Genomic DNA, 23469 nt, shown 5'->3' on the forward strand with positions numbered 1-23469 from the left:
CTCCAATTTCTTCGGGCCTGCTTCTCAGCAAAGGCCAGCTGACAGCAGAGTGTTGGGCAGCATTTAATGGAATTAAGACACAGATGACCTCCCCACCAGGAACCATCAGACTCTGGCCTACCTCTCGAGGCTGTTGAGAGCACAGGCACTTACCCATGCTTTTAGTCAATGATTTTATCAATCTGTCAGTGAAAATTAAAATTAAAGCAGAAGGTTGCTGTGTGCTGTTCCTAAGAGAATTCCTCCTTGTGGATTTCTCCTGCGGATTGCCTCCATTGCTAATTAAGAAGTAGTTTAACCTGTCTTATGCAGTTTCCTTTATTTGGGATGGCTTTCACAGCAAAGGCCAGTGCTGACTCCCACACATTTGTGATCTGTGTTTGAACCTGGGACTTTCCCTATACATGTTTTAGGCTGAGCTCATTCACAAATGCTGAAATTCATACGGTCTCTCCCCAAGCTAAGGAGATGCTTCTTTTGCATCTTTGAGTTCCAGGGGCAGACTATGCAGACACCCAGCAGTGATTCAGACATGTTTTGGAAGTGTATCATATACCACAATAATCCATCATTTCTGCTTAACAGGGTAACATTAAACACAGCAGAGGATCCCCAGACTAGCAAGCATTTCTGGACTTCATAAACACATAGGAGGATTCAGCAGGGGGAAAGAAAATGTGCCTAAATCTTAGATATACCTGGAAAATAAGTTTTACAGGGCCAAGGAGCAACTCCAACACATTGCTTCTGTTCTTCTAATAAGAAGAACTTTAACTGCAAGCGTTGCGATTCTTCGGAGAAGCCGTGGTTCAGGGCAACGCTCTGCTGTCACCTCTTGCTACCTGGAATATTTCCCTGGAAAGCGGCACAGGGTTCAACCCCGCAGAGAGGCTCACAGGGCTCACGCAGCCGGAGCTGCTGGTTAGGGCAGCAGGTATAGGAGGGTGAGGGCAAAAGCGGGAAAGGATGCAAATCCTCTCCCTTTTGGCAGCAAAAAGCCATTAGATGAACTCAGCTGACAGGAACAGTCCCCACAGATTGCAAAATTCTGATTTTACTAAAACCTTAAGAGTTGCTCACCAGAGGACACATGCTCTTGAGTCTGCGTTTGTCAAATCCTCTTTAATGAGTCAAAGGAAGCAGCAGATCATGACTAACCCCTTATGGTACACAAAGTGGGAAAGGTCAGCTCTGCTCAGCAAGGGCAGCCTGCTCAGAGTTTATTTACACGTTAATGCAAAAGGCAGCAACAAGGCCCTAGAACAAAATCCAGGGAACACAGGCAGTGATGGGGGGGTTGCAGGTAAGTGACTGAACACAGCAAAAGTCCTAAAGGATTTTCAGGAAACTGCTCTGGAAACAGTGAAGGTTTTTATTGCCTCCAGCCTTATAAGGGCCCTTCTTAAAAACAATTTGTTTGAGAGGAAGTAAGGAGAAAAAAAAAAAAAAAAAAGGCAAGTAGCCTAAGCATTATTTTGTTGCCTTCTGCAGGCAGGTGAATATTTAAACAAAGACTCTCCCACTTCTAAACTCTCCCCCCTTAGGTGATATGTGTTGGAGTGCATAAATCTCAGCCTCCACAGGGCTGCGCAGCATTAAAACAGTTTAGGATTCCCGAGCGACGGTTCCTGTTCGGGGTTGCTCTACCTGAAGGCACCACGTTTGAGACAATTGCCAAAAGCACAGCAGTACAAAACCAGTTTGTGTGAATTTTATTTCTGGCCTCTGTGCTACGCCTTCTGGAATACCAGATGAGAAGATAGTGTTGTAGAACGTTTAAAACTGACATTCATACTTTTGCCAAGTAATTAGGAAAAAAACAGTATTTTATTTTTTTTCAACTTTTTGAAAGTGTTTTACACAGGTTTAGATCGTCAGAATACCTTGGAATCAGTAGAAAAAACTAACTGAACAGTTTGTTTTTACAATAGAAACCTTTCAGGAAGTCAAAATGGAGACTAAAAAAATACATGCAAAACATACTCTTCAAAACACAAATTGAAACAAAGCACCAAACTACACAAATATGCAGAATGAAACAGCACTTAACATCACAGAAAGAGTAGTCTTCATAAAAGGTGTAAAAGTCACCTATTCACTAGGCACTGTTCACTTGTTTTTAAACAGAAGAGACAATAAAAAATATTGTCCACAAACTTGCAATTTCAACTCAAAGGCTGCGACTAGAAATTCCTCTACATGTCATGCTTTAATAGCGACCTGAAAAGAGAAAATACACACATTAGACTTAAGTACTGACAGATTTTAAGTTGTGTACATGAACTCACTGATATGCCTCAAATCCACAGCAGTTAAGAGCCCAATGACTTGTCTATAACAAAAATGCAACAGGACAATCCTACCAGTATCATAGAATCATAGAATCATAGAATGCTTAGGGTTGGAAGGGACCTCTAGAGATCATCTAGTCCAGCCCCCTGCACACGCAGGGTCACCTAGAGCACGTGGCACAGGACTGCGTCCAAGCGGGTTTTGAAGATCTCCAGAGAAGGAGACTCCACAACCTCTCTGGGCAGCCTGTTCCAGTGCTCTGTCACCCTCACTGTTAAGAAATTTTTCCTTAAGTTCCTATGGAATTTTTGATGTTTTTTTTGATGTAAATTCCTTTATGTAGAAAAGTCCCAAAACATGCACAGGGATGATGTATGAAAAATTATGTTCCAATCTTCTGCCAATGGCAAAGTCAGTTTTTCTTTTCCCCTGGCTCCTCCCCTAACATTCTGCTATATATGTACATCTATATACTATGTGCAGATAAGCAATTTGGAAAAGGTGGTGCTGTCTGGACCTCTAAGTCAGCCTCCTCTTTAGCAAGGTGAAGTCAGGAGAGTTGCTTTCAGCACTACAACGTGCAGAACTTGACAACTTAGTTTTGTTGCTTGTCTTTGACATAAGCAAACTGTCAGCATGCTCTAAGGCAGTGAGGTTGTAATTTAATTCCCAAGACAGATACAGCTTTAAACTTTTAAGGTGACGGAACCTAGTTTAGCTGTTGCAAACTTATGTTTCTCTGATCAAATAACTACTCTGAGGGCAGAGCAACATTAAAGGAAACTGTCCCCAAAGTCTAAATAGTTTTTTTAAAGGCTCAAGGGAGAATTTCAGACAAAAAACAAAGTTTGCTTTCGATTTGCTAGCTCCGAGATGGGATTACTTACGAGGTGAATAGGACCGAGATCTGGATCGAGACCTGTAGCCCCCGCGGCTGTAGTATGGGGACGGTGACCTTCTCCTGTGGAAGAGCAAACAACCATTTGCTTTGTTAATGCCAACAGCACACATGTGGCAGCAACTTTACATGGACATCTTTCTCCAGCCCAATCCTGGTATCAAAAAATTACTGGGAAAGCTAGTAGAGCATCTAAAGAGCTGATTAATATTTCTATTTGACAACAAGGCAAACATTTGAATTTTCTTAATTTTTTCTCCATGAGTTACTAGTCACAGTAATATTGCTTTGGACTAAGAAATAAGCTCTCTTGCATTCACAATTTGACTAAATGGAAGTCAACACCATCCCAAACAAGCAGAATAAATGAAGTCTTACTGTAACTTTGTATTTAAATGTTTATTCTCAGATACAGCATTATCTGGCACATCCAAACCTGTTCCCCAAGCCCTGGGAATCCCTCCTTACCTAGGCACTCCTGCTTCCTTGACCATTTCCACTAAATTTCCCTTAATAGTAGTTCAACCCAACCCCATACATTCAGCATATTAACTTCTTGAGGAAACCCCCAGCCATTTTTCTCTTGTGCAAAGCAGCATTAAACTGTCCCTGTACTGATCTCATGCCTTTACCCAGTGAGGACTGGGCCCTGCAGTGAATCGCTACCAAAGTGCTACCAAAGAGCAGCACCTATTCAACACTCACACCCTTGTGTTAATGTAGCTGAAGATAACTTGGACTTCTTTCATCAAATGCTCATAATCCCCTTCAGAAACACTGCTAGTGTTGTGGAGATACTGAAGCCTTTTTAATACCTGTAAAACTGATCCCTGTCTTGGACCGCTCTCCATCCTCCTCCTCCACCTCCTCCGCCCCCTCTGTGAAGACAAAACAATTGTGACTGTTCAACATTTTCAAATATATTTCACAATAAAGTAACAAAAAACAATGAAGTCCTACAAACAAAATGCATCATCAAGCACAGGGTTCTGGAGACAAGAATTCCTACACTAGATAACATTAAGTAGCTTTGTCATCGCAGTTAGTTTTACATCTTCTTGGAAGAAGTTGGCCTGAACACAGTGTCAAGGAGCAACTAAAGAGAATTTATACCCCAGCTGGCCAGCACTGTATTTTACAAAATCATACTCTCCACAGAGCAGCAATCCAAGATTGGTTCAAAGCCTTCGCTTCAGACTGTTTCTATTCTCAGAGGCTTGCCCACTTAAGGCAAGTATTTCATTTATTTTTTAATTTTATTTAAGTAGCAAGTTAAGCTCCCTGTCCCAAGGAATATGAGCATGTAGATTCTGTGGTTGAGGCAGGAAAAAACATCCTTTTGCTTCAGCACATAATCATCACCTTTGAACAAGAGCATCTTTAGAACAGGAGTGGTACAACTTAACCTTACATAAAAGCTGTTCCGAACTGAAACACTTGATTATAACATTTAGGAGTATCCAGCAGCTGGTGTGGCACCTCCACACACTGAATTGTCAAGATGCAGGTCAAGAGCTTTCCTCCCAGTCTAAAAGAATAAATGGGAACAGCAAGAATCTCCTCCCTAATGCTGCATTATACAACAGGCCTGCAACAGTAGACACGTAGATGTTTAGAAAAGAGTGGCTAAGCAGGATAATATAAAACAAGGGTAAGTATTCCATGGCAATATGAGAAAATTAAGTTTAACCTGACAATTCCCATCTGAACTTGTATTTCCCTTAAGGTTTTACTACACAGAAAGCAAGAAATAAAATAAATAAATAAATTGCTGCTGTTTTCTGGAATGGAAGACTCAGATGCACTGTTTAATTGAATCTTTGAAGATTCCAAATTAATGCATCCCTTCCTTGAGGAAGTACTCATGACACGTTATCCTCCCCCTTCCCTCAAAGGTCTGGTATCTGTCGGAGAGCAAGCAGACATCTAAGCTGTACAGTAGCCACACACAGACTGTTGGTGGCTTATTTTCAGCCACCAAGAGACATTCTATGATTATAAAGGTGTTGCAGAAGCTCTAAAAATGTCCCCCTTCCCATCCTGTTCAAGTGTGGGAAAACACAGTCTGTGCAACTACTCTCACTAGTGCAAACAAAGCTGAAATAATTTCCAACTTCTGACGAAGTTTTATAAAGATGTTACAATTCTCCAGAGAGGACAAAAGCAACATTTAAGTGAAAACTACAATCACATCCTAACTTAAACAAGGGAATCCCTTATACACTGGAGTTTTAAAACACATGATAGCAAAAGCAACGACAGGAAGGATACAGGAAGGACAACAGGTATAACCTGACCTAACCACTGGGAAAGAAGGAAGACTCTTCTATAAAGCAGTAACAGAAGAAAGTCAAACACTGCATAGCTCCAACACATCTTTTGCTGGTCCTTACATGACCAGCAAACTGGTCCATTCTGACCAGTTTACACTAGAACCACAAGCCAAACAGGATGGAAGATGAGAGAACAAAGCAAAGCACAAGCTACTAGCACCATTTCACAGACTGAAACGTCTTGTAGCATCACCTGTTGGGCAGTTTCCAGAGCTTTAACAGCTTCAGGGCATTTCCTTACTAGATAGAAGTCTTTACAACATGAGGTGAGAAGAAACCTACGGCAACTATCCTGGAAACATTGTATGCTCTGAAATTAACTGGCAATTTGGTCAGAGAGGACTTCTGGGGTCCCAACTCCCTCTTCCTGTCACTCTAAAAGCCAACATATATCTTGGTTCTTGCCTATCCAGTATCAACTTAAGATTTTAGCTGCTTCTAACTCTCCAAAATGTTCAAATCCATCCACATAGCAAGAGACGCAGAGGGGGTAAAAAAAATACCTTCTCTAAAGACTGTATCCCAGAAACTAACAAGACATTTTTGTCTATTCTCTGTAATGTACCAGGAGCACATTCACTCCCACCCTGCAGCACTGGGAGCTTCATAGAAGCAGAGCATTTAGTTTACAGACATAGATAAGGTGGGAAAAGCAGATGGGAAGGAAGCAATGGTACTAGAAAAGTACTGTGATATTAGTCAGCTTTCAGGTATTTAGCATTTATATCATCTCTGAGCTACGAGGTGATAACACAACTTCCCCTATCACATTAGGCAACAAGATATCCACCCAGTGCAGATGCATTAAGGCCAGTCAAACAGCTCAGGAAATGCAAATTCAGCAAACATGTACACGTTTAGTAATTCCAGATAGGAAAGATTAACTCCATTACGCTTACACCTAACTGAAAAGGGTTCCAGACAAATGCTGAAGATTTTACAAGGGGCCTGAGCTGCTGGCAAACTTAACTTTAATAAATGAGCTGTGAATATTCCATGTTAACTACTGTGCAGTTGAACATAAAGGTATAGACTGAAGACAGAGAGGAACAGGAGGTGTGAACTTCTAAGAACATCATACAAGTCAAACATGACAGAGGATCAAACAGTTAATTTTAGAAAACACTAGATACACGCTTGGAAAATGAAACTAGATTAAAAATGAGCAACTCTATGCATGAAAAGATTCAAACTACCAGATTGACAGCTTGTGAACACACAAATCCCTTCAGGGAACAGCAATTCCTAGAGAACAAGAAGGGCTTCCTCATCATTCTAGTTAAGCAGAAGCTTAAATTTTGTCATGAGATTCAATCACCCCCTATCGAGCTGATACACGAGCTAAACTAGCTTACCACTGTAAACCTTCCCTGGAGAAATGCCTGTTCCCAGTATTTTATCATTTATGCTAGTCTAGTAACAAGGCAGAAGATGTTTAGGAACAATTAGTAATGACCTTCCAGAATGCAAAACACCACAACACTCTCACTCCGCCTTGTAAACCTGGAAGTCTGGCAAGGTGGTTAAGGTCTATCCAACACTGCAGCTGTGTCCTTGCGGAACGAGGAGACCCAGACTCTGCCACGGTCTAGGACACACAAGCCTCAACTCAAAGCTCATTTCTGCACAATATACTAAGCAGCATGGTTTCAGTTTCTTCTCTATTTTTTTTTCCCCCCAATTTAAAGTTGTCATTTCCTCCTACTGGCACATGCTGTTGTCCTGGCTTCCGTAACAAGGAAATCCCAATTGTGGGTGCCAAGGAGTTAACTGACACACTGCCCAAGGGAAGGTAATCCCCTTTCCAAGCTCCATGCAACAATCTAGCTACTTTTGTTACAGGACAATTAAGCTTTGTGTTGGGGTTTCGTAACACTGTTTACTTTATACACAGTTAAGTTTCCAGCATGTGGAAAAAAAAGGCTTTTCATATAAGTGTCCAGTACAGACCACTTTAGCCTTTCAATTTGATTCCCATTTCTGGCATAGCCGAGACACCAGGATTATTAATAAGAGATACTGGCAACCACTGATACCTCCTATTGCCTGCCATCTGACTCCTCTCCAAATACAATTTGGCATTAAAACATAAATTCAAGCATTAGGTCTCCACATCTGCCCATACTGCTTCAGTGCTAACAGAGACAGACTAATGAAAATTTAGCCTGACAGTATAAAGAACGTACTTCCCCTTCCAACATTTAACAGAGACTATAAAAAGCATTATGAATCAACTTGGGCCAAAACTAAATATCCCATTCAGAATATTTCTCAATCTCACCAGCATGTGGATTTGTTCTGAGCAGTCATTTTGATTAAGATTTTGTAGTAAGTACAAGAATATTCTACAAAACATTGTTAGGACAAACATGACACCTAGGCAGGAAGGAGGGAGGTGAAGAAAAAAAAAAAAACACAGTTTAAAAATCAGTGCAGTATTAAGAGTGTTGGCTCACCTGTATGATCTGCTGTAATAGTCACGATCATCATATCCTCTATCGTACCCTCTGTCGTAGTAATCTCGTCGTCGTGAGCTGCCACTACAAGCAATGAAACAGAATGATATTTAATAAAACAAAGCACTACCTGTTGCTCACTGTGATTCACAGCAGGCATAAAGTCAGAAGTGGTGCTACAGCAACATGCTTGGCATTATCACCACTCACCCTCACAGCTGAGGCGACTGAGCACCTCATTTACTCATCAATGCTTAAACCATTGCCTTTTCAAGTGCCTGAACTTTAAAATAACCATCTATTTTTCTCCTTGGTTTGAAAGCTCTTAACCTTTTGATATTGCAGACACAAGGACACACAATTCCCATTCTTGGTAACTTTAAATGGAGACTTTTTGGAAAACAGACATAAAGCTGCACAACTGATGCTCATTATTGTACTCCATTCTTCTTAAAACTTACAGCTTACAAAGCCATTAGTACTTGAGGCCATACAGGAGACCTCCCATTAATCACAAGCATCTTACTATCACTTGTAAAACGTCAGAAATGCTACCATAAACTTCTTTAAATGGTTAGAGAATGCATTTCCTGGCAGCCTAGGTAGCAACACCAATGCTCATGATCCCAGATCAGTCACTGACAAGTACTGTATAAATGAACCTCTCCTATCTGAAGGACTTGAGTGCTTTTTCATTTGCAGAGCCTCCTTCATCAGTTGAGTTTATTATTTACTGAAACTCAGCTAGATAACCAGGTGTTAGCACACCTGTGCGCATGTCTAAGTGCCTAAAAGTGATCTGAAGATTTTTTCATTCCATAATTATGCATCAACAGTGATTTTTGTTATCTTAGTTCCCCATAAAGAAGTGTCCACATTGGAGCATACAATTCAGGCAGGGAAATACAATAACTTACTAAGTTGGTCTTCCCATGTAGATACCAGGGGTAGGTGTGTGAGGTCTTTTTGTTATGGAGAAGTCTACCCGGATCCTCCTTCCATCCAGCTCCATTCCATTGGCACGTTCTTTAGCCTGCGCCGAGTGATAAAATACCCTTAGCTATAGGTTTAAACTTTAATACAAACAAAGTTTCTAAGCACTGTCTCTGACACCAAGTCAGAGTCACTAAGCTTAAAATAGCCCAATTAAGATTCAAGTCTAAACTTCACTTAAGCCTGGTACATAAACCCTTGAAGTGTACATTCAGGGCTGATGAAGACAACTGGAAATTAGCTCCAGCATTTAAAATATAGCTTGTACAGCATGAAATGCCTGAAAGGAACGTAATTTAATACTGATTATCTTACATGATTAAGGCACACCTCTGTCTACAGACTTGCGTGCAGTCGCAACTACTCCACCACGGAATATGAAGCACATTTAAGCTAACAACAGATCAGTGCTTTATCAGCTACATCTCCCCACCCCTCAAATACATCCTCAGATTCTACTCTGACCTTAGCTGTAACCATATTTGAATCATTAAAAAAAAAAAAAACCCAGATGCAAAGCTTCATGTTGTAGCTCCCAGCATGGAGGCCGTCACATCAAATTTTATAAAAGAAATTGCAGTTTTTAAGATTGGATTCATGCAGAATTTAAGCCTGATTACAACCCATCAGCACAAGGTCTTTCGCAGGCTCGACTGAACTCAAGCTGGCGAGCTCCCTTTCTTGGTCGTTTTCTATTATTTATAACCACCAAATCCCCAAACTTCTTATGCACTATTAATACTATTAAAATGTAGTTAGATACTTTAGTGTTTCTAAAGATCATTTAAAGGACCAGAGAGGCACTGAGGTATTTGCCTGACTTTTCTGAAGAGATTCCTCCTTTCCCCCCTGCCCTAACACTTTCCTGAAGCACCAGAAGTCACCAGAACACAGGTTAATGCTCCTGCAGTGCACTCGAGCATCTGAGAAGCTTTCAGCATGCTGAACATGCTCAGCATTGAAAAGACTTCCAAAGACGTGGTTAGGAAGGAACTTTCATCTCAATAGTTAAACTGGAGAGGACTTTGTCTCTATTTTCTTCTTCTGTTGACATACTTTGCACTATGGCTAGGTTGAAGTTTGCTTTGGCAAACTAAACAACAACTCAGCCTGCACAGGGAGCAGCGTCCTTGCCCTCACACCATTTCCTCTGGTGCAGAGAGGATTTTGGTCACTTGAATTAAGATTCTTAAAATTAAGATAAGGTGCTGAAGATATTTTAGGCTCTGAGAAGGCAGAGAAAATAATGGCCTGGAACATGTGATCTTGAACACAGTTTTCCAGACGGCCTCTAGCACACGCTGTATGCATTTGCTTTCCATCCAGATTTAGGAATCTGGAGAAATGCTGACAAAGGGCACATGTTTCCTCTCCAAGAAACCCAATCCACAAATCATCCATGTGCACTACAACCCCTCTGAAAGTTATCAGTGAAGAGTGGAGTTTTACTTAGTAGCAAGCAGGAAAATACCAGTTTTTGCAACTGGCCCTTTGCATTCAAGAAAAGCTGTGTCTTATCAACTCGCTACTTGAACATAAATGCCATTTTTTCCTCTACTCCAACCTACTTCCTTAGCATCCTCGACGTTTTCAAAGTACACAAATGCAAATCCTCTTGAGCGCCGTGACTGTTGATCGTACACAATGGAAACATCAGCAATTGGACCATACTTGGAGAAAACTTCTCTCAGATCCCTTTCTGTGGTGTACAGACTCAATCCAAACACGCCGAGACAACAATTTGGGTCAGGATTTGCCTAAAGGAAGAGATACCTATTAGCATAAAATTGCTTCATTTGCAATAGAAAGTATTCCACTAATTTGAATTCGCTAACAATTCAACCCAGAATTAAAAAAACCCACACTGCTGCAATTTGTTGGCTTAACTTGCAAATAGACACTTCTACCACTCTCCACAGAGGATTGCAAGCAGCTAAGAGTTAGCAAGCTCGCATGCCTTCACTTAGTTAAAATCTGTCTTGGTGATATCTTTTGAATGTTCTGATTTTATAAGTAATTATAATCAAGCAGCAGCATTTCTCCCTCCTTTAAAGGCATTTGAAAACAAAAACACCCTCTCCATCCCATTAAAGACATAAACCACCCAAACAGAAACCTGATTATGAACCGCCCCCCTGCATCGTAATCTCTACATACATTGCCAATTTATGGACATCCAAGGTATATCAAAACTAAACTGATAATCGTTATCAACCATATCTTTTATATAGACCTTAATTTTTTTTACTAGAGAATTCTTAAAGTTTACTGTAGTAAGTTCCTTATTTTTTCATGCTATAAAATTAAATAGGATCAACTCAGTACCCGAAGAGCCAAAAAATGCTAATTTTCCTATACCAACAAAAACACACGAATTGGAATATGGTAAAATCTCATCCAGGTTCTGAAATTTATGGAAAGATTTCCGAATAAGGACAAAGAATTCTTCCACACCTGCATTTTGCCACCATTCACTAGTTTACCAGGAAAGCAGTTTTATTTTACAGTGGGAAGTTGAAACAAACTATTTCATTTCTTAAGAGCAGAATGTTTTCCTGGAAAACTCCGATGCCCAAATGGAGCAGTTTTAAGATGCAGTGAAGACTGGGGCCGAGTTACCTCTGTAACAGACCTACCCTGTTTCCAATGTGACGTCTGCGAGTAGACATGGGGGAATGGCTGTGACTGTGTCGCCGCCGATAGTCCCGACTGTAAGACCTGCTTCTGGATCTCCTGTGGGAGCGGGAACGAGAACGGGATCTTGTGTAGTGTCTACGAGAACTCCTCCTCGATCTAGATCTGCAAGAAGGATGCACAAGTTTTTTTGAACTTTTCAAATAGCAAAAAAAAAAAAAAAAAAAAAAAAAAAAGTCAGATATTCAAAATCAAAAGCCCAATCACTTTCTAAGAATTTGCAGTGTCACATAATTGTTTTCCAGAAAACAAGTGTAACCAGTTTTTATCAACTGCCTTTAGAGCTACATTACTGCAAATGCTCTCAGAGCATTTACATTAGTGAGGAAAAAAAGGCAGGGAGGGAGGGGACTTCAGTTTTCACTATAAATAGCTTTTAACTCCCCAATTGTTTCTAGTTTTCTCTAATGTGGCTATCTTGCTTTGAAACAGTACATGTTTAGAATAATCACAGCATTTACAATAGCATTTAGGTAAAAATAAAATAGCTGCTGTAGCTGTCACAAAGTCCTAGCAGAGAAGGGAAACAGGAATAAATTGTGTTTTCATACCAAAAAAATCCATGATTGCAGAGATGCTTATTCTAGCACTCAGAGTAAGACAGCTCTTAATGAAACTGAAAGGTTTCTTAATGAAACTGAAAGGTGTCCTTTCTACACAGCACATAATTAAAAGCACAAAAGCATGCAAAAATACCTATGAAACAATTCAACAAGACTCAAGAGATTAAGCTTTTCTAACAAAGTAGTAGTAGCTTTATCCACCTTTTGGTATTTCAACAGTTACTTAAGATCAGCTGCATGTGTAAGCAAGTTTTACACGTTCAGACATGTAGTGTATTTAAGCAAAGGAGCAACTCACTAATTTCATTCAACCCTCTCCTCTTCAGAGTTCCAGAAATGTTTTCCAACAGCACTACGTTGGAGACGAGCTCACAACACACTTCAATTACTTCCACCAAGCCCTCGGCCTTTCAAAATACAGTTGCCCCACAGTTGAGGAGCAGGGAGAACACTTACAATGCAGTAACGTTCCTGAGCTTAGCCTGCTGCTTGCATCCACTGAACAACTTGCATGCTACACACATATTTACAAAGTAAATTACTGCATGGAAAAGAAGGGTAATATCTGGGGGAATTGGGGGTTGCTCTTAGGCATCAGTGAGAGCCTGAAAGCTGACGATTTGTGACCAAATCAGCTCTACAAAGTACAAGGGAGGAAGTATTACCAAGATTAAGAGCAACCATCAATGCAGAACCGTGTTTCTGAGCAACCAACTGGCATGATGGAAGTTCTTAACCTGGATCAGTTTTTACTCTCCTGAACATTTAACAGCTCCCATCATCAGGATTTCTCACTAGGTTTCCAGACAGCAACACTGTGTGACATGTTCTTCGAGTAACAAGCCTCCTTAAACAAAAGGACATCTCCAACTCTTCCCCGCCTTCCTCCACTTGAAACTCAAATATGTTTTAGGGAAATAGACCAACTGCTGTTCAACTCTTCCCACTGCAACACTTCCCAAAGTACTGTATTTAGAAAGAACAAGCCTTATGTTTTTGGGCAACAGGAAGAAGAAAATAGCTGAACTCCCAAGTGAGGCAGAAAAGGCAGGACAGAAAGACAGTGAAATGCCAGACAAATATGAAGCTCAGCACCTGCATAAGCCACGTTTTAGTCTTTGACATTGAAAAAGCTCATCTGAGGACAAGACACAGAACTGATGGTCCAGGTTTTAAAATGCATCCCCTACAAAGAACAAGAGTTGAACCCTTCTAAATCAGACAAGCTGCTACCTGAAAGAATACTTAAGTAGGCACTGCTTATTAGTAGCACACTAAGTACTACTGCTGTTACTCTCCTTCGCTGCAAAGCCACCACAGGTTAAAAACCCCATTCCTCTGCTGAGGATGCTTTAGACCTTAAGAACCTACACAACCAGCTAAAGAAAAAATATATATTAATAATAGTTAAAAAAAAAAAAAAAAAAAGCTTGCAGAGGTTCTTCCCCATACTAGTGAGGAAGCTTCAATAAAAAAGTTTTGAATTTCTTAATCAAATATTCCCAAGCTCCAACTCATGAATATAAACGTACAAAGATGTGAACAATCAAAACTTATCATACTAGTGATAAAAAATGAATTTGCAAAAGAAGCCATCAATAAATGTGAAAGTTGTCACAATGTGACTTCTCCAGTCGCAAAGTTTACACAACATGCTCAAGACCAACTGTGTGACGGCACTGAAGAGAGACCCAAGTATGTTGATTCTACATGTGTGCCTTGACACAAGGCTGCAAAACTCTACTCCAAATCCCTAATGGACCTGTTCTATCTCTGCAGTGTAATTCCAGGATTTTCACCAGAGGCACTTTTAGGACAGCTGTTAGATGCTCAGGAAATCTCAGCAGTTTTAAGCTTTTCCTAGTGATCACCAGGAAAACCACTGAACCTGCAGCTGCAAAGATATATTTAAAGGGTGATTTCTCAGCTGAGCTACCAGTTTGCACAGTTTGCTTCTAAAATGTATTACTGTGCAGGACATGGGATTTCCAGATCTTGTGTTTGCTTCTTTCGGCATTATATGCTACCTGCATCTGCATTCTTACATAACAACCTGGGTATTTTAAAGCCTTGTATTTCACTTGCAAAAGAAGAGCATTAAAACCTTACGGATTATGGATTAAGGTGCCTAGACCATGCTGGGCTAGGCCCTGACATGCTTGTGGTTTCAGAAGGTTAAAGGCTACCTAAAGAGGTTGTGTAGTCTCCATCCATGGAGGTTTTCAAGAGCCAGTAATAAGAGTCTGAGCCTGTAGATGCCCGTTTCAAGGGAGGATTTGGTTCTCTTGAACTACCCTGGGATTCTCTCACTACTAGCAGTTATCCAGGTGACTCGTTTCTTACAAAGCAAAGCAATATTTTTTATAAATGTGTAAATTGTAATCATTAAATACATTAAAATTGTATCTCCAAAAATAAAAAAGTACCACGTATTTAATGTTTTCACTCTACTATGTCTAAATTTGATAGTGACTAGGTCTGAACTACAGAGAGAGAAAAAAAAAAGTCATGCCTATTCCTATCAAAATTCCCACTCTACCTTCCCACAGGGAGCTCTTCATGCTGTACATAATTAGCTTCACACACTTAGTGTACACACTTAGCTTCATTAGCTCCCCAAACTGCACCACTGCTGTGCTCCTTGTCTGCAACACTGACTATAAGATCAACTGAAATACCTGCGCTACATGGGGAGACACTCCCTGGCTACCACTAGATTTATTACAGCTTTGCAAGCAGATCTAAAAGTACTTAATAGTATTTCCTATCATGGGTTATTTACTCATGGAATGACATCTTCCAAAACTGCCCTCTGCCCTAACCCCAGCCTTATTTTAGCAAGCCTAATTCAGTGTTTATATACGAAAACATAATGTGAACAGCTCAACAGGAAAACTCGGAAATCTTTTTTTTTTTTTCCCTCTCTGAATGCCCACAAGTGAGCAAAGGAACACTCATTTCCTTCTTTAGTCAGCCCTGAATTATCCTGGTTTTTAATAAAAGTGACATTCACCAATTTATAGGGTTGTTGACTTTCCATGTGGTCTTCTTAAATGCACAACTTAGAAATCCTATCTAGCAAATCTAATGGCAAGTGGCTAGCTCAGTGATGCTTGATTATCTTTAGATTGTGAATAGAAGTTATTTGGTCAGTGTGAAGATCCTTAAGGGTTTCATGAGAAATTCTGAAGGTACAGTTTGTGGCAGGCAAGTAGGAGGATTATGAATACAGCCAGAAGTACATTTGCATAGCATCCAATTGTGTTGTGCTATAAAACGAATACCAAAAGGTACTTTCTCCATAACTGAGAGATAGGAAAGGCTCCAAATTTTACAATTTTTCTCCCTGTTACTTTTAAAATATATACTCATTTGAAAATTAAGAAAGAAATTGGCTGCAGTTCACATTTACCTCTACTACTATTTTTTCCCCCCCACTAAAAATCTGTAACATTACTGTGGCCTGTAAAGGAAAATATCTGTGGATGCACTTAAGGCACAGAAAGACCCAAAGCATCTCACGTACAAGAAACCAGTTGTAATTTTAAGTCTTAAAGGCAGGCCTCCTCCAAGTATACAAGCAAAAATGCAGCACAATCTCTCAGTAAAATAAAGCCCTTAAAGAAAACCTAGCTTGACGATTCAGTATTCAGTAAACACACGTGTCCCTTAGCATTCAGTGTTCTTAGATCACCAGTTACCTTTGGCACCAGACTGGGCTAAATTAGACTTCAGTTCAGCTCTGCCATAATAATCCAAAGACTTGCGAAGAGGAGGAAGAGGTAAAAGAGGTAAAAACTCACCTGGATTCAGACCTGGATCTAGATTTTGACCTGGAACGCCTCGAGTCCTCCTTAGAGCGCGATCTTGCCGGCGTGTGCCTGCCCGACTTGCCAGACCCATGAGCACTTCCGCTTCTGGAAGCAGAACGGGATTCCTGCACGCAGATATTGAAAGCCTAATTTGTACACAATTTCTGCTTTACCTCGAGTCTGTAAACAAGCTCCAGTGAAATAAATGGTAAAAAAAAATCATATCTATGTGTCCGGGCAGTTGGAATTAGAACTGCCTAGATTTTTAAAGAAGTTTTTTTTTTTTTTTTTTTTCTTCCCTGGTAGACACTTCTTTACCCTGCATATAGTTTTGCTATTAAACAGATAATGCATGCATGTTTAGCAAAATATACAGGGACACATAAACAGACTAGTAATTACTTAGCGTAGTGCTTTCAGATTCCAGATTACTTCTTATCTTAACTTCATTTTTATTCCTTTTCTTCATTCTTCCGTTTCAAATTCTGACTTCTTTCATCTTCCCCACTTCACACAAATTGCTCAATATTCTATAAGTGGGACTTCTGGTCTGATAAATAGCATGCATTCACTTTCTTTTTTTTCAAATTTCAGCTTCACTTATTCCTGAGCTTCAAATAATTCTCATTTATAAAACTTGTCAAATGGCGACTTCCGCATTTTCCTTCTTCAACATTAACCTTAATAGAAAAAGAACAGGATGAAGAATATTTAAAAACTCCAGGATAAAAATCTAGTGCCAAAACTGAAACTAGAAAAAAAAAAGTTTTGTGGATTTTGACTATATATGCAGTTCAAGAATTGATCTACCAACTTTCCTATTATTTTATAAACAGACTCAGTCAATTCAATTTAACTTAGTACTAGAGTGAATTCACTATTTATGCCTACATTTAATATCAAGCGTACAGTGGCCCAATTAAAGACTTACTCATCGATCCTGGCATTAAGAAATTCAAGAGTGTTTTCTAAATTCATCAGCCACATACTTAAGACAAAACCAGCAAGAAATGACTTAAGTAAAATAACTCTCTGCTATGGTCAGAGGCTCAGGAGGTGCTTTTTGAACGCAGAAAGCACAGAAGCGGTTTCACTTCCTCTTTTGGGACATTCTCACAGTTTAGAAGACCTAGTTTTAAAATCCCCGCCTATTTTGCCCACATGAGTGTGATCCCACACGCAGGGCTCACACTTTCAAGTAAAACAGGATTTTCCACAGAATGAAAACATGATTCTGTGCAAAATAAGTATTGCTCTGAAAAAAACATCCCATCTCCTTTATTATTTATTGATAAGCTATTTTGGTAATGATATAACCTAGTTAGCTTTTTCAATTTTTGTACTTCCAATAGAAATCTCTGGGCCATGTCTTTCTAAAAAGAGACCAAGTTCCACATTGTGGGTCAACTCTTATCAAGGCACACTACAAGAGTAGCAGAATTTGTTCAAAACCGTTTTACCTAGGTAACATTTTAAAAACCCAACTCCTGACAAAATTCTAATAGAAAAAAAGTACCAAGCACTTAAAAATCCATTTGCCAAATCCATTTTTAGTTTTGCTTACATCACTTCTACGTCACTCAGAATGAGGTCTAGCTGTTTACAATTGCCCACCCTATACACTCAGAGGGTTAGGGGATGCTTGTAGGATGAAGCAGATTTCTAATTAACAGAGAGCCACACAAATAAAGCAAAAGTTAATCACACCCATATTCCTTGTCAAAGTGTGTAATGAGCTCCAATAAACTCTAAACACCTCACTTACTACACCTGCAAAGGTTAGTGCAAGCACTGAAGAGCTAGTTTGTGACAAACACCAAATTTACCCTAAACTCATCAGTGCATTATAAAAATTCTGCAACGAATTCTGAAGTCTCACCTATTAATTTAACCAGCAGCAGTGTTCAAATTATTTTTAAATTTCAAAAAAAGATTTGAAGGAATGAAAAAACTCAAACTATGCCTGCTCTACATTGGAGAAAAATACTTAATTCTCAAAACATTACACTCTTGACAAATTCAGTCAAAACAAGAGCACAGCAGAATATCTAATAGAAAGAAAACAGAAGTTTACGATGCTTTGGGAGAGTGAAGGAAACAGCAGGGAAGAAGACCTTGCCCAGAAACATACTCCAAAGCTATTTCCCCACCACCACCTTAGCTTTTAGGGACACTAGGCCTTGAAGAAATCGTTATAGAAGTGGCACTAGAACACGCAGATGATCTAAGTCTTCATCTACTTCACACTTTCCTCTTTTATATTGAAGGAAACCTATGAAGAAAACAAAAAGCCTGAAGATAAGTAACTACATCTGAAAACAGGCAGTTGGCTTATTTCCATCTTGCTTCTTTGGACTTCACAACATTTTGCCATTTTTAAACCTACTACATTTCCCTCCCCACCCACCTTGGATCATCCTCTTCCAAACCTTACACTTAACTCCACATTTTACAGCATTATATCACTTCTCCTTTTAAGCCTCAGCAGAATTAATTGCTCCTCATCTGCTCAAGGTATTACCAAGACTGGAAATAATAATCTCTAGAATTAAAAAGGTATTACTCCCTCCCCCAACTAAGGGAATCCTCCCTACCTAAATTATCCCTTTTCAAGCATCCCCAGCCAGCCAAACTTAGTTTTTGCTCTATTATATGGCCTCCTGTTGAGGGTTTACAGAAGCCCTTGCCTCCTCCCATGGTTCACTTAAATCAGACAGTTTCTGCCATCTGCTTTTGTTCTTAATACAATGTTGTTCTTCCTTTTGCGTAAGGAGTTTTAACCTTTTTAAAGAAGGTGAAGTAAGCTCCTTGCTCGTGACATATGGAAGAAAACAGACAGGGAAAAGGTAACTTGTTCCTCCGACCTATTTTTAAGCATTGCAGGTAAGCAGATCAAGACCATGTTTGCTGTTAGATCTTAAACACTTCCAGATTCCCAAATAACCACTCTAAATAGTCATTCCAAAACAATCATTTTCCTAACATTGAATTTCTGAACTTCAGAGTTTAAAAGCCACCAGGTCACTTGATCTGTAGCTACAAATCTCACCTACTTCCACCTGAATTCCAGTAAGGCATGACGGAGGGGAAGGCCTTAAGCTGTGGTTTCCAAATTATCCCTCAAACATACTTAAGCCTAATCAAATATGTTAACTCTCTTGAGATTTATTTTAATCTTACCCCTCTAATCACATTCACAAAGCTTGCTACCTTTATCTACACAGTATCACAAGGGCAAAATTATTCTGAGGACAGCAGGTTAAGAAAACTTCCTTTGACTGAAGCAGCTATAGCATACATAAGGCAGGATCATGTGCTTTTTGTACCTCAGAGATCCATTTTTTCCTCACAGGAATTATTGATAACAGATTTCAGTTATTTAACAACATAAAATATAGCCAAGCAAAACTTTAGTTTTACACTAAATCCCTACAAACGGCAGCAGCTTGCAGACCACACTCCTAGCATTTCCCTTCTAAGATCTCATTAAAGCAAATTTGTAAAAATATTCTGATATGAAGAAAATTCAGTTTTTTTTTTTTCAAAACATAGTTAAAAAAAGACCACTTGGTTTGAAAAGCTAAACTTATGACAGCTCAACAGCACCAAATCCTTCCTCCACTACGTCCATCATCTGCCTTGACCTCAGTTAGACGACCTCAGCATGCTAAGCTAGGAGGAAACTAATCCAGCAACGAAAAACAACTGACTTTCTGACAGCTTAGGGTATTGAATCAGCACACCAAGAGGTCAGATCAAGTGCCAGATGGCAAAGGAGAAGGGAGAACAACCCAAACTTTTTTCTGACCACCTCAGAGTTTCTTTCACAATTCATTTCTAATAAATGACACAGTATTCTGAAGAATATTGACTTTAGCTTTTAAGTGATCTATAATAATTCAAGGCATTTTAACAGTAAAAGGAAAAAACTGGCTATAGTATTAAAGCTTCTTTTCCCTGATCAGATACGTACCATTTCACCATTGTCATTATTAGCTAACCCACAGGAGTCTCACTATTCTCTTAAAAAAAAAAAAAAAAAGGCAAAAATTTAATATCACTACAGAAAGTTAAGCTACACAAAATAGTTTATCGAGGAATTTGTACTAATATTACCACTCACGACATAGTAGCATCTCAAGTTTAAATGCCTTGAGACAGCAAGCCTTGCTCATGTGGCTCCTGCAGTCAAATCTGTGAACCAACACAGCTGGAAATTGAATGAAAAATAAATCTCAGCTGATCCAGTTCCCAGATCCGACTTGACTACAGCCACTGGCAGAAGGGAAAGAGCAGGATGGAGTTTCTGGAGTGTAATTCTTGTTGGCAGCACAGGCCTGGAACAGTCTAACAGCAGGCCGTAAAGCCATATCCTAGATTGTCCAAATAATGTTTCTACTGGTGAAATGGAGACTTCAGAGCCCAAGAAAGCTGCTGATTTGGTAAAACACAAGCTTTAAGCAAGCAAAGGGTATCTGTAATACTGGGATAGCATTAGAAAAGCCACTGCCTGGTCTAGTCTACAACAGCAGCCTCACAGCTACATGGTGCTACCTTTTACTTCTACAAACATGTATTACATAGGACTTACCTATAAATGAGTCACCAAAGTTCAGTTATACAGAAATAATGCTGTTGTTCTGAACAAGCTCTAATGGAACATAGCTTCTCTTAAGTCTTGTTAACTTGGTAGTTAGTAGAGACTGCCTGAATATAACTTAGTTTTATTCTTATAGGTCCAGTAGAATAGAAAAACGGGCATAGGGAAAGCACGCAACACCCTACCACACCCTGCACCAAAGGCTTTGAGAAGACTTTACAGCAATAGTCTTAACATTTCTATTCACACTAAATAAAGTTAGAAAGTAGGTTACCCTGACAAACTGTGCTAAAATTAGGCTATTATCTTAAATTCATTTTCAGTCTAATTTGCACTGTAGCAATTGGATCTCACATTCAACTAACATGCAGTAATCCATCTCAGGTAAGAGGCAATAGTCCATCAAAGAAAATCTACTGGCTGTAATAATACAAAAATATTAGACGAAAAAAAAAGCTGCAAGAAAGGGGTGTAGCCTACTCTTTGGTCCCTATTTTTCAGTGTTCCAAATGATCCATTTTTAGCTTCCAGGAGATCAGAATTTTCTAATATAACCTGCCTCGAAGTAATATTCACATACTAATAATGATTATTAGAGTGAATCTGAGGAAGAAAATCCCATATTAACCAGGAAGAGGCACTGCAAAAATGCAATCTCTTGTCCAGCATTAATAAGTTCTAAAACAAACAAATATTTCTCTGGAGGTTTACAAGTCTAAGCTACCAACATCTAAGCAACTACCTTCGGTGCTGCAATAACTTAAAGAGTTACTTACATTGAAAATAGAACAAAATACAATATTGTTTCCTGCGTTGCACTCTACCATGGCAGCAAAAGGCCTCAAAGGATAACAATGCACTTCCCTTACCCCCACCCGGAAAAACAACCCCGCAACCAACTCTGTGCGTTTTTTAAGTACAAATTAAACTCCGATGTCACAAGTGAGCTGCAGCTTTAGTGAAATTCGCCCAGCCAGAAGTGTTTTGCAGCCGTTTGAGATACCTTCGACCACAGGGCAGGCGCCTTGGCGCGATGCGAGCACAGAGAACCGCCTCGGCGCGAGGAGAGCCTCCCTGCCCACGTTTACACTAAGTTAGAGCGCAAGCCCATGCGAAGCTGCAGCTCCAAACAAGCGCAATTAGCGTCTCGCAAGCAAGCACGGAGAGCCGCAGGGCAGAGCTCGGCTGGCGAAGCCATTCACCAAGGGGGAATCGCAGGGCAGGAGAGGAGGAGAGGGACGCAACCGCTGCCTTGTCGCCTCGGCCCTCTCTATCCCGCCCTGAGGGGGCTGGAGGCGCAGGGCACAGGGCGCACAGGCAGCAGAAGCGCGGAGCGCTGCCTGCTCGCCCCCCACGGCGGCCTCGGGGGTGCTCCCGGCCGCTGCCCCACGACAGGGAGGCGGCCGGGGGCTCTGCCGCCCGCCAGGGCCCGTGGCGCGGCCCGGCCCGCGGCGGCGCCGCCGCCCTCGGCCATTTTGTCCCTCTCTCGGAACGCCCGGTCACGAGCCCAAGATGGCGCCGGGAAGACTCACCATGGAGCGCGCGGGCAGCTAGAGCGTCCGCGCCCCGCGCCCCCATTTCCTCTCACCGACCCGAGCGCCATCTTCCCGCGCCAACCCCTGGCGGGCCTCCCCGCACGCTCCGCCGCGGCCCCTTCCTCCTCCGCCGCCGCCACGACGCGCCGCGGCGGCCCCTCCCATGGCGGCTCGGCCGTGCTCTTCTCCCGGCGCGGCGGAGCGGGCTCGGGGGGCTCCGTGTATTTACCCGCTCGCCGTAGTTCTGCTCGCCGCTGTCGCTCATGGTCCCTCCGCGCGCGCTCCCGCCGACCGCCGCCGCCACCCGAGCGTCCCCGGCGCCAGCGCTGCTCCCGCACCGGAAGTGACGCGGGCGGCCCGCGCGCGCGCCGCGCCTCCTCCCCCCGCCCGCGGCGGCGGCGCGCATGCGCCCTGGGCGGGGCGGGGGGAGGGGAGCGCGGGCTCCCTCCCGAGCTCGTCCCGTGTGGCGGCGGGATGGGAAACAGCGCACGGGAGTAAATTGGACTTCTTCTCCCTTAATTAAAATTTAAATTATTTTATTTTCCCTTCCCTGGTCTGTGGTATTGACTTTTTTCATGCACGATCCGGAAAAGTGATTCTTGAGGGTTAATAAAGTTTGCAGGTGACAGAATGTTATTGAAGTTGGTTGAGGTTGGAGCCGGGAAACAACAATGTAGCTCTGGGGGACTGTGTGGAATGTGGTTGGTGACAGGGATGCCACGTGTGCGGGCTCTTTCTTTCCAGTTTCATTTGTGCGACTGCTGGGCTCTTAACTGGCCTTTTTCTGTCGGTAGCAACATCTTGGAGTTACCAGAGCCTTGAGGATGTTTTGAACTTGTCAGAAGGGCACGAAGACCCCTAGGAATTGCAGGAAGGGGATGGGATGTGACGTGGAAAGCATCATATTGCCACAGTATGAAGCACAAGGTGCAGTTGTGGGCGCCCCATTGCAAGCAGAAGGAACAAGGCTTGCCGAGGTGGGGGAAAATGGACTAAGACGATGCAGGGATACTTTCCAGGAGGGAGAAGAGGTCTGTGGAGAGAGGGGATCGTAGAACCATTATGGTCGGAAGTGACCTTCAAGGTCACTGAGTCCAACCAGCAGCCCCTCGACACGATACTTGTTAAACCGTGTCCCCATGCGCCTCATCTACACATTCCTCGAACACCGCCGGGGACGGTGACTCCACCACTTCCCTGGCAGCCTGTTCCAACGCTTGACCACTCTGGGCGGTGAAAAACCTCATGCAATTCAACAAGGCCAAGTGCAAGGTCCTGCACCTGGGGAGGAAT

At 41.4% G+C, this 23469-nt stretch overlaps 1 protein-coding gene across 1 annotated transcript; it reads right to left on the minus strand.

Moving 5' to 3' along the window:
• Positions 1-1985: 1985 nt before the first annotated feature.
• On the minus strand, positions 1986-22526 carry TRA2B (transformer 2 beta homolog). Its single transcript, XM_088530283.1, has 9 exons — positions 22406-22526; positions 16033-16166; positions 11609-11771; positions 10541-10729; positions 8897-9012; positions 7980-8063; positions 4006-4068; positions 3180-3253; positions 1986-2220 (listed from the first exon to the last, which is right to left on the minus strand). Exons 1-9 carry the CDS (start codon positions 22439-22441, stop codon positions 2210-2212), a joined length of 870 nt encoding a protein of 289 aa, XP_088386409.1. The 5' UTR covers positions 22442-22526; the 3' UTR covers positions 1986-2209.
• Positions 22527-23469: the final 943 nt, after the last annotated feature.

Source organism: Tinamus guttatus, unplaced genomic scaffold, assembly GCF_059628265.1.
Source record: "Tinamus guttatus ecotype Peru unplaced genomic scaffold, ASM5962826v1 Tinamus_guttatus_pri_ptg000364l, whole genome shotgun sequence".
Classification (NCBI taxonomy): domain Eukaryota; kingdom Metazoa; phylum Chordata; class Aves; order Tinamiformes; family Tinamidae; genus Tinamus; species Tinamus guttatus.